The 12,159-nt window shown below is 35.7% G+C and overlaps 1 protein-coding gene across 9 annotated transcripts in view; it reads right to left on the bottom strand.

Annotated features, from left to right (window-relative positions):
- Window positions 1–70: 70 nt before the first annotated feature.
- Window positions 71–12,159, bottom strand: part of LIN54 (lin-54 DREAM MuvB core complex component) — a 58,427-nt gene continuing 46,338 nt past the window's right edge. For all 9 annotated transcript variants that reach the window (XM_084882675.1, XM_084882680.1, XM_084882673.1 and 6 more), the window contains 4 exons: window positions 11,741–11,843; window positions 11,449–11,586; window positions 4,731–4,933; window positions 71–2,337 (listed from right to left, as the gene is read on the bottom strand). In XM_084882675.1, coding sequence (XP_084738801.1) covers window positions 2,136–2,337; window positions 4,731–4,933; window positions 11,449–11,586; window positions 11,741–11,843 — 646 coding nt within the window. In that variant the 3' untranslated portion in view covers window positions 71–2,135. The remainder of the gene's footprint in view (window positions 2,338–4,730; window positions 4,934–11,448; window positions 11,587–11,740; window positions 11,844–12,159) is intronic.

Raw genomic sequence — 12,159 nt, 5'->3', positions numbered from 1 at the left:
TCAGGTATGTTTAAAAGGTTTGCATGTTAAATGGTTAAAAGTGGTGTTATTAAAGAAAAAGTGCAAAATCTTTTTTTACAGAATAGTATAAATGTTTATTTTTTGTATGATTTACTTTGCTGTCATGTTTTTACAATATAGAAAAGTGTACTCTTTGAATAGCTCTAGTAAATATAAATTTAATTCTTTCTACTTTGGGATGTAAATAGAGCTAAAAAATTATATTCCCAAACCTCCCCAAACAGTATTTTAAAATTGTTGAATTAATGTGGATATTAATCTTATTCAGCAATTTGATGCAAATGCCTAAATACAAAAAGTTGTTTAGTAAGTACTACACACAAAGGAAAAGGCTTAATATTTTAGCTTCTTGAAGATCAGTAAAACTAGTAGTATTTGATTGCACCTTCAAATTTTTACAAGCAAAACATTCTCAAGCAATATTATCATACATAATCTATAATTGTAATCCAAATTTCACAAACATTTTCTGCACACTGTATATAAATACACATCACAAAGGTGCAATTAGAATTGAACACAGAATATGTACAAAAATGAACAAAGTTTATGTTTAGACCAAAAAGGTATTGTAATCTTTTGAAAAATAACTTGATTAGATATTTTATCCTTACACTAATTTACATTTATACAAATTTTAATTAAACATACTAGATAGAGGTGCTAAGAATGTTTGCATTATCTACATTTAAAGTTTACTGCACTATAATTTTATAAATCCAAATTTAAATAGATACTTCAATGAATAACGGACTCTTGGATTACTTAATTTCTATTGCCTATATCTTGTGTGTTCATATGAACATATATACACAATTAATATATACAACTATAGATTTCCTGTAGGAAATGTAATCACATACTAATAATTATTGAGGATTAAGGTACCTAACAAATGCCTGAATTCCAACATGGTTTTTCTTGTCATAAAATCAGAGGCCTATTATAACAGGCTCTTAAATTCATAAAGCTGTTGAATTCTGAAAGTAATTTAGGTTACTTTAGTAATTATATGAAAACACTCATACCTTCAGTGTACAAATCACTGGCTAAAAATAATGCCATATTAAGCTTCCCTTATAAAAAAATACCTACTACAATTTTGAAAGCTTGGTTAGGAGTCCCATTTCAGTAAATTAACTCTCATACTGGTTTGAAACCTCTTAATTCAAAAGTCTATAAAGAGAACTGCTTATACAGATGAAAAATCCTTCCCTACATTCATTCCTTAGAACTTCAATATTCTTTATTTCTCCATCAAATTCAACTTTTATACCTGATTATTATATAAAGTTCTATTTTACCACTACCTAATGCTTAGCTTCTATGTACAGGAGCCTTTCATGTTAATGGTACCCAGTAATCACCTTCATAATTTATTTCAAATACATACCACTTCCTTGAAAGAAAATGAAAAAAACATCCCAGAGCACTTCTTAGTCACTTCTTATTATAAAAACACATTGCCCCTCCTTTGAGAATTAATCTATTGTCCCTCAATGTCTTAACAAAACAAAATACCTTTATTTTAAAAGTGTGCCTATGGGTTACTTCCCCTTCTTACATTCCCAAAATGTCAACAGGATATTATTCCAGAATCCATCCTAAAAAGTTGATTTTTCTTTAAAAATATAGTACTTTTTAAAACATCATTGAAATAGGTTTCATAAGAACTTGTTTATGTAGACGTTCTATCTGCTGATAGTCTAGTACCAGAGAATGACTGGGAAATACCAATGCTGCTTTGGCTTTTTCTACTGAACAAAGTCATACAACGCCATACATTATAAATTATAGTAATTTATAAATGTTCTTTGTCAATAGAGTCAGAGGCTAGAACATCTAATTCTTAAGAAACACAAGCAAATTAAAAATCTATATAATACAATAAAGAAAAATTCAATTTAGAAGGGGCATAAGCAGATTTAACTAAGATTTAAAATGTACTAATTTCCTCATTTAAAAATTTCTTCTGAATATTATAATTTCAGGTCTCATAAGGACTGAATTAACAATGCAATAATTGTTAAACCATCTTCCAGAAAATCCAGTGTCCCTGCACCTTCAGTTTTCTGGACAGTCACAGTTCCATTTATCAGTCTTTTGCACAAGAGTTAGCAATTCATAGCACAAGGGTCACTTTTTGCTTTTCCTGCAGAGTTGATAACGCTCATCAAACATCGTCCGAATTCTTCAAGTATCATCCGTTCAGCTGCTGCCTTTGATTTTCCCTTCTTGTCTGCCTGCTCAGCCTGGGCAAGAAGGCAATTACACGTGGCTTCAGCTACTTCCTTAGTTACAAATGTAAATGGCAATCTGAAATGATGTAGAGAAAGAGAGATGATGGGGTGCTGAATAACTACAAAAGTGGGTGGCGCTGTTTCATATGGAAATCTGTTGACATTTTCATGATTCACCAGCATACTCAATATCACATTTATGCAATGAGCACAGCACATCTTAAAGAGCTATAAACAGTTAGGCCTGGTTTTATGATTGAGCATATTTGAAAAATAGTGTTCAGAAAATGTAATATTTTACATAAAATATGTCTTATTACCTAGACAAAGTTATCTACTTAACTAAAAGAGGTAATTCTACATGCTGACTTGGTATTTCTATAACAAAAGTCCTCCTGATTCATAAATGTAAAGTCCATGAGTGCAGTCTTTGTTTTATTTACTGCTGTTTCTTCACTGTATAGAAGTGTCTGACACAGAGACACTTCAAAAATATTTGCTGAATGAAAAGATGAGTTATTGGGAATCGAAAGCACTATCTCCTGGAAAACACTAAGAGTACTTTCACATATTTCCACATATTTGTTTCTTTTAAAAATCAAGCACCCCGAAATTTTGCATTGTTCTATCACAATAAACAAAACAAGGGGAAACCAAATGCTGCTCATACATGGAGTTTTATTCATAAAGATCTGAACTACTGAGTTCTGAATTAGAGCAATCCATCCTGAGGCTTACGATATGTAGTCAAGTGTTAAAAGCCTTCAGGAGACAAAACATTAGAAAATATTATGTTAATATTACAATATTGTATAACTAGTAATACTGTGTAATTATAGTGCTCAGATCACATTTGGAAATTAGAAAAATAAAAGGAAAGAAAAATTCAAACTTTTGCCACTCAAAGACAAATGTTACATGTTGGTATAATATTTTTTAATAGTTTTTACATAGTTTTGATTATAGTATATTATTTTGTATTCTTTTACACATCTTAAAGTAAATATTTCTTCATGGCAATGAATTGAAAAATTAATTATAAATATTTGAGTGTAGCAATATCTTTTATCTCCATATGGAGATAGATTCTGAAGGGTTATTGGAAGCAAGATGACCAGAAAGGATCCCTTATTAAGATGTCAACACATTTCTACTTTATTCAGTGAAGAACCATTTGCTAATTATTACAGTTGTAAAAGTTCTTTAGAACTAACAGCTGAAATGTGTTGTACAAAAAAGTCTTTTGTAAGTATCATCCTATTTCAACTTAGACATTTTTTAAATTATATACCATTTGCAAGGGTCACTGTATTTAATAATTCCTCAAATTAACTTCTAACAAACTAATATAAATCCAAGTCAGTAAACTTGTAGAATCAGACCCTGCCAAACACTGCAACAGAGATGCTTTTCTCCTCATAGTCTGTGATGAGGGTGATTTGAAGGCTAAGAAAACAGGCTCAGAGATGAAGTTCTTGTTGAATTCACACACTACTGCAGAGCACAGATATTTAAATTCAGGTCGCCCTGACTTGAAATGAAGCTCCAGCTTTTCCTCGCCAGAGCTCGGCAGTCTAATGGAATAAGGAGCTACAATAATATAGTGTTTGGCGCCAAGAGGGCCCAGAAAAGGAAAAGCAAGAGAAGGTAATGTGGATGAAACTAAACCTGGCCAGCTCAGGGGAGACCTGCATGACGGCCTCACAAACTAACGTAACCTCATAGGATGACTTGAAATTAAAACTTTCTAAGAGCTAGTCACGAAGGGTAGTCTTGGGCCGGTATCTTTCTTGACAAAGATCAATCTTGACCTTAACCGAGCCATTCTATTGTCTTTTTGCATTAATGATAACCTTTGGAATGTCAGGGTAATTTGTTTTATCTTTAATCCAATCCCAGAGATTTCCCTACTTTACTTTTTCCCATTTCCCTAATCTATCACCAATGAATTTCATAACACTCTTATGCCTTCTCCTTTGATTGTAATACATAAAATAAGGCGTAAAACTACCAATCTCTGAAGCATTTTCTCAATCCATTGAGACTTTGCTTCCCAGTAATTTTTTTTAGTTTGGCTCAAATAAACTCCTAAAAATTCTTACAGGTCTGGACGTTTTCTACGATGACAGTAAGAAAGTGCAAAAATATAGAAAATGACACAACCAGTAAGAGTTATGAAAAATCTGGTTTTCTTAGAGGTTTGTCAAATTATATAATCACTTATCTTAGTAGGGAGAAAACTAATGAAGTTAAAGCCGAGTGAACTAAAGCATTTTAGAACTGTGCAATGTGTCTACAGCAGTTTTTCTGTTGCCTTTAAATTCCTTTACAATAAGTAAAAGATAGCAAGAAAATGTAAAAATCAGATTTGCAACAACCAAGTATGAACTCAATTTTGTCCAAAAGGAGAAACTTAACCAAAAATGAATATTCATGTCACATTATAAAGAGATTAAACTATTAACTTACTTTCCTCCTCCGCTACTCAAAGCTGGTGTTGGCCTAGTAAGCAAGTCTGAAATTTGAGAGGATAACTTAGTCTTCGCCGCTGTTTGTTGCTGTACCCTTACTTCAGCTGCATCTGCCAAGTGCATCAATGTCTTTCTTTCTGGGCTTTCTTCAAAATTCTTACAGCCAATGCATTTGCATATTGAGGAACACATTATTTTTGCCTAGAAGATATACAAAAGAAAAGCTCCCATATCAAAACCAAAATAAGTTACTATAATCTCCCTGATAAAATCAACAGATAACTAACTGGTCAACTGGCATAAAGATAAAATGGAAACATCTCTTGCTGACAAACACCAGAAGGGCTAACTACTCATGTGTATTCTTAAATCTGAGAGTGACTATGCAATGTTTGTGTTTAAGTTCATTTCCCGTCCCCTCCCCCCCCATAGATTTTCCTCCTGGTATGAAAAACATGTTCTTTATAAAGAATTTGAATGATTCATTATAATATTAAAGGGTCATCCAGAATCGAACTGCCTCCATCAAGTAATCATTAACATGTTAGTGACCTCCCATTTATGCAAACACACAACAATATCACATGAAAAGGATTCATAGTTGCTGTTTTTATTATGAATATCTCCATCCCTGAACTCCCTTCAATAGCCCATATTAAATCATAAAAAGTATATAAAATACATGTATATTTATGAAAAAACATAGATCTTATGTACATATACTACCTCACAAATCCTAAAGTATTTTTCATTTTTTAGTTTGATGGACAATAAAATACATGGACTGAAAAGAGGCCACATGCTAATGTGACAAGCTCAGGGAAGGCCAAAGAATGGTCTGAAATGAAAACTTTAAAAAAAATATATATCTCTTTTATTGATTTCAGAGAGGAAGGAAGAGGAAGAGAGAGAGAGAAATATCAATAATGAAAATCTGTCTCCTGCACACCCTCCCTGGGGATGGAGCCCACAACCCAGGCATGTGCCCTTACGGGGAATCGAACTGTGACCTCCTGATTCACAGGTAAATATTCAACCACTAAGTCACACTGGTCTGGCTGAAATGAAAAAATTTTTAACAAAAAGCAGTTTATATGGCAGGTAATCATGTCCTAGGCTAGAATCTTGCCTGACAAAAGTCAATCTTTACCTCAACTGAGCTTTACTCGTTTTTGCATAACATATCTTTGGAAAGTCAGGGTAACTTGCCTTTTTTTTCTGGACCCTTTAGAGCACAATCTATGCACCAGAGCAGAGACTACAAATCCTCTCATTTTAATCGTGTTAACTGCTGACTATTAACTATCCTGTATCCTCCTATGTAAAAGATGTATACATCTATCACTTTTAAAATATATATAGTTAGAAATATCAATGATGAGAGAGAATCACTGACTGGTTGCCTCCTGCACACTCCCTACTGGATTTCGAGCCCACAACCCAGGCATGTGCCCTGACCAGGAATCAAACTGTGATCTCCTGGCTCCCATAGGTCAATGTTCAACCACTGAGCCACCACAGCTGGACTATGTCGATCATTTTACTTTCTTTTTTTTAAATATATTTTATTGATTTTGTACAGAGAGGAACGGAGAGAGATAGTTAGAAACATGGATGAGAGAGAGTCATCGATCAGCTGCCTCTTGCACACCCCCTACTGGGGATTTGCCCGCAACCAAGGTACATGCCCTTGACCGGAATCGAACCCGGGACCCTTCAATCCCCAAGCTGACGCTCTATCCATTGAGCCAAACCGGTTTCGGCTATCATTTTACTTTCTATCCAATCCCAGAGGTTTTCCCAGTTTTGCTTTCTCTAGCCTCCCTAATTTATCACCAATGAATTTCACTTACATCTTCTCTTTTAATTGTAATGTATAAAATAAGGTAAAAAACAAACAAACAAAAACCTGCCATTCTCTGAAGCATTAAATCTCAATCTGTTGAGATTTTGCTCCCTGGCATAGTTGACAGTTTGACTTGAATAAACTCACAAAAATTCTTCAGAGGTTTGAATGTTTCTTAAAATACATTTTACTGATTTTTTTACAGAGAGGAAGAGAGAGGGATAGAGAGTTAGAAACACTGCTGAGAGAGAAACATCGATCAGCTGCCTCCTGCACACTCCCTAAAGGGTATGTGCCCACAACCAAGGTACATGCCCTTGACCGGAATCAAACCTGGTACCCTTGAGTCTGCAGGCTGAGGCTTTATTCACTGAGCAAACCTATGAGGGCATTTGAATGTTTCTTATGTTGATGGATAGATTTCTAGACTTGGACTCACTGGTAAAAGGGTACATATATTTTAATTTTAATAGATATGGACAGATTGTTCTTTCAAAAAGCTATGATACCATACCTCATCACAAATGTATGAAAAAAGACTTTCTTACATTCCCTTCAACAACGTATATTATTGCTCCTTTTAATATTTACCAATCTGATTGGAGGAAAATAAAATGAAATCTTACTGTTCTTTAATTTACATTTTGCAGACTCCTAGTAAATTTAAGTATTTTATTGGCTGCATTTTCTTCAGTGAACCCATGTCAATTTAAATATCAAATTTTCTCCATAATACATAGCATGATAAACAGATCATACTATGAACATTTATCCTGCTTCTTTCTTACAACACACTAATAAATTCCATTTACCAAAGGAAAAAAAAATTGATATAAATTTTGAGTTAATTGGGTTACTATGGGCCAGTCTGGGATGAAGTATCTAATGATGAAGAAATAAAATCTCTGTAGGGATAGGGGCATAGACATACCAATAAGGTACATTTGGATTGGGTTTTCATTTTGAGAACCTTAAGAAAGGTACTAATACTTAAAGGAATTCAGGAGGGAGAAATTAGAATGATAAGGCAGCCATCTGGCTTTGCTAATTCAACTTATTTTGGGTTAAAAAAAAAAAAAAGGGAAGATAGAATAAAAAGGTCACAAGAAAAGGTACAACCATTTAAGTAATGTGGACAATCAATCATTCTATCAACAAGCTCTGTGAAAGGAATATAAATGATATCTAGATGCAGACCAATTGCAGAAAACAATTCAATTCAAAAGACTAATAATTCAACACAAACTGTCAGACATCGCAGCTAATTCATAGTGTCAGCCACTGCTAGTCAAAGTTTAATGGATTCCAAGTTTTTCTATTTCTTAGTCATTCAGGACAAAAAATTAATGTCCTGAATGTCAAGGATCTATACTAATAAAAGAGTAATATGCTAATTAGGCTGGGAAACTATACATCTTCCAGTCATCCTGCCTTCCTTTGGGACAAAGCCACAGAGGCGGGGGCTGAGGCCGAAGTGGTTAGGGGCAATCAGGCCAGCAGGGAAGGGCAGTTAGGAGTGATTAGGCAGGCAGGGGAGGGCAGTTAGGGTGATCATGCCAGCAGGGGAGAGCAGCTAAGGGCGATCAGGCTGGCAGGGGGGACAGTTAGGGACGATCAGGCCAGCAGGCAAGTGAGCGATTAGGAGCCAGCAGTCCTGGATTGCGAGAGGGATGCCTGAGGAGTTCGATTGGAGAGGGTGCAGGCCGGGCTAAGGGACCCTCCTCCACGCACAAATTTTGTGCACCAGGCTTCAAGTTTCACTGTAATAGACTAGAGGCCCGGTGCACAAATTCATGCACTGGTGAATTCCCTTGGCCTGGCTGGCAAATAGGGCCAATTGGGACTGTCTCTCCTAGTCCCAATTGGGGCCAATGGGGACCGGCCAACCAGCCGGGGAGAGACTGTGAGAGGGCTCCAGGGCATGTGTGGCCCATCTCACCCAGTCCTGATCGACCAGACCCCAGCAACAAGCTAACCTACAGGTCAGAGCATCTGCCCCCTGGTGGAATCACAGCAACTGGTGGAATGGTGGAAAGAACAGTCGGACACTTAGCATATTACGCTTTCAGTATATAGGATAGGGAAGCTTTCTCTCTTCTAACATATTTCAACCAGTCTATTGCCTTTTCTACTTTGATTGATTCACAGATTTGCTAAACAATTCAATTAAATGATTAGTTCATATCTGTCAGAATAGCATGTATTGATTGTTCACTGACACACCAACATAAGTGTTTCTTTGTCTTTCTGACCTAGCTTTACATCAATTTCCATTTTCTCTCTTTTGTGGACTTGGTTTTATGGCTTACAATTTTACATATTCAAGATAATTTTTATATGATATAGTTTACTAGCAGAAGCCTATTTGGTGTTCAAACAACAAATAATAGAGTCAAGCCCAGCCAGTGTGGCCCAGTGGCTAAACTTTGAACCATGAACCAGGAGGTCACAGTTCGATTCCCAGTCAGGACACAATGCCTGTGTTGTGGACTTGATCCACAGTGGGAGGCAGCGAATCAATGATTCTCTCTCATCATTGATGTTTCTCTCTAATATCAATAAAAACATAAAATAAAATTTAAAAAGTCAATCTCTTCCAACACCAAATGAAAATCTGGCTTGTTGGACTCAAGATTTTAAGAGACTTTAAAAAACAATCTTGATTATATGCTATTTTCACTCACACTGGTTTTAGGACTAACAAAATTTACTTTCCTATATTTCCTGAGTGATATTTTTGACCTACGCAATGCATAAATGAGGAATTCAGTACACAAACCTTTTTTAAAAAAATCTATGTTTTTTAAATTGATTTTTAGAGAAAGAGGAAGTTGAGGAGATAGATATCAATGATGAGAGAGAATCATCAATCGTCTGCCCCCTGCATGCCCCCTATTAGAGATCAAGCCCAAAACCCAGGCATGTGCCCTGATCAGAAGTCAAACCAGTGACCTTTGGTTGCATGGGACAGTGCTCACCAAGTGAACCACACTGTCCAGAGCAGTACACAAATCTTGCATACTCTTGGAATATAGCAAACCTTATTAGGGGAGAGTGCAATCTTGGTGGTATTACCCGACCAAGTGCAAGGCCTTCTGCCAAAACTAAAAATATAGTGAAATTTGAAAGTATAAAAATATACCAGATGTGCCGAAACCGGTTTAGCTCAAAGCATCGGCCTGCGGACTGAAGGATCCCAGGTTCGATTCCAGTCAAGGGCATGTACGTTGGTTGCAGGCACACATCCTCAGTGGGGTTGTGCAGGAGGCAGCTGATCAATGTTTCTCTCTCATCGATGTTTCTAACTCTCTGTCCCTTTCCTTTCCTCTCTTTAAAAAACAGTAAAATACATATGTGTGTGTGTATGTGTGTGTATCCAAAGATTCCTATTAAAGAGTTTCAGGTGCACCAAGAAACCAATTACAGACCTGGCCAGATGGCTGGGTTGGTTGGAGCATCGTCCAAGACACCAAAAGTTTGCAGGATCAATTCTTGGGCAGGGCATATACCTAAGCTGTTGGTTCGATCCCCAGTGGAGGCACAAACAGGAGGCAACCAATCAATGTTTCTCTTTCATATTTATGTTTCTCACTCTCTCTAACAAAGAAAAAAAATAAATAAATAAAGGGAGGGAGGGAGAAAAGAATGGAGGGAAGGGAAAGAGAAACTAATCTTGGCATGATTTGATTCTTGTATTTAACCTTTGAAAAGAAAAATAATAAACTATATAGTACTTTCTCTGAAGCAGGAGGATGGTTTACATGGCATCTATCAAAGAAGAGTTTCAATTACATTCTTCAGAAAAGATGCCTGGGTCCTGGCTGGGTGGCTCATTTGGTTGGAGTGTCTTCCCATGCACCGAAAAATGGTGGCTCCATCCCATTGGGGAATATGTGGGAGGTAATGGATGGACGTTTCCCCTCCCCCTCATCTCTCCCTTCCTTCCTCCCTTCCTCTTTCTATAAAAGTCAATAAAAACATATCCTTGGTTGAGGATAAAAAAAAAAAAAAAAAGATTCCTGATTCATAAATAAAAACAGCCAGTTGAGTGGGTGATGAAGAGTAAAAACAGATGCAATCACTTCACAATGACCTATAACTTTTTTCAGCAATATTTTACATTCCTCCTTTCCTGTTTTTATGTTAACAAAGCAAACTTCTTAACGTGATTTACTTTTCCATAGAGTAGTGTTCTTCAACAGTGCACTATTGACACTTGGTCAAAATAAATCTTTATTTTCAGGACTATACCCTGAAATGCAGGCTATTTTGTACCTATATATATTCCAAAAAGCCCACGGGGACAGACTAGGTAGTACTGACCTTCAGCTGAGAACCACTATAGAGTTTCCAATCCACTCTGATGTTATTTTTATTGACAATCAATAAACTGGTGCTCTGACTTGCATACTTTCGTGTATAGTGATCAAGAAGTTATCAACTGGTAAAGCAGCTAATGAGATCCCAAGCTGTGATGACAAAACTAAGGCACAGGCATACCTTACAGATATTCCAAATTTGGTTCCAGACCACTGCAAGCCAGTTATAATCTTTTTCTTGTGGACTGTTTTGCCTTTAATTTGTAAAAAAAAAAACAAAAAACAAAAAAAAACCACCACAAAACCCTCAACATCTGTGAAGCACAGTAAAGCTAGGTGCAATAAAACGAGGTAGGCCTGTTTTGCTCTCTCAGCCTTGCTTGGGGGGCCAGAAAGTCTTCCTCAAATGAGGGCCTTTGGGCCAACTATGCATATTTTCAAATTGCAATAGCAAAGTAATCTCTCAATTTTCCATTGAAATTTTATAGTATGCTCTTTCTAATGTGATTTTCAAAAGATGGCTACATTATTTTCCCCAGCCAGCATCTCACCTCATAGCATTCACAGTAGTTTTTAAGACATCCTGAGCGTTTGCAATTACATCCTTTGCTGTGACGTCGATCTGATTCTCCCTCCTTTCCTTTTCCTATTTTAGGCTTAAAAGCTTCTGGATTTCTGTCAAGGCATGCCTATCAAAACAGAGCACATACCGACTGATGTTAAATCACAGGAAATTAAAATTTAAATACTGCAAAGGGGAATTAATTTTCCTTGTAAAACAAAGAGTTCCACATAAAACAGGTGAAAACTAAATTTTTGTTAAATGAAATAAAAAATAATCACCTTTATTGCCTTTTGTCTTTCATTTTCATGTTCCAAATTATTATAACAATTAGTACAATTGCAGTTGTTGCAAAATTCACCATTTGCAAAGCAATCACAATATCTGGAATATAAAAGTTGGTGTAAGTTATATTTAAAAAGTCATTGTTAAAATAAACGAAACTATGAATTATCTGATTTAATAGCATTATATACATGAAAAAACATTTTAGAAATGTAGTCACAGCTACCTAGTGTTAACATATATTATCAACTACATGATAAAGCTCAAAATTAAAATCACTGGCTCCTAGAATTTTACTTTAAAAGCTTAGTTTCAGTAATAACAGCTGTCAACACTAGAGCTACATGATTTTGAATGCCCCCTAAGTAAGTTATTTCAAAATCACAAAAAAGGAGAAATAAGAATTATATTGTTA

Source organism: Pipistrellus hanaki (assembly GCF_964339955.1).
Source record: "Pipistrellus hanaki genome assembly, chromosome: 1".
In the NCBI taxonomy this organism is placed as follows: domain Eukaryota; kingdom Metazoa; phylum Chordata; class Mammalia; order Chiroptera; family Vespertilionidae; genus Pipistrellus; species Pipistrellus hanaki.
The sequence above is the reverse complement of the archived record's forward strand: the minus strand, read 5'-3'. Positions and strand labels throughout refer to the sequence as shown.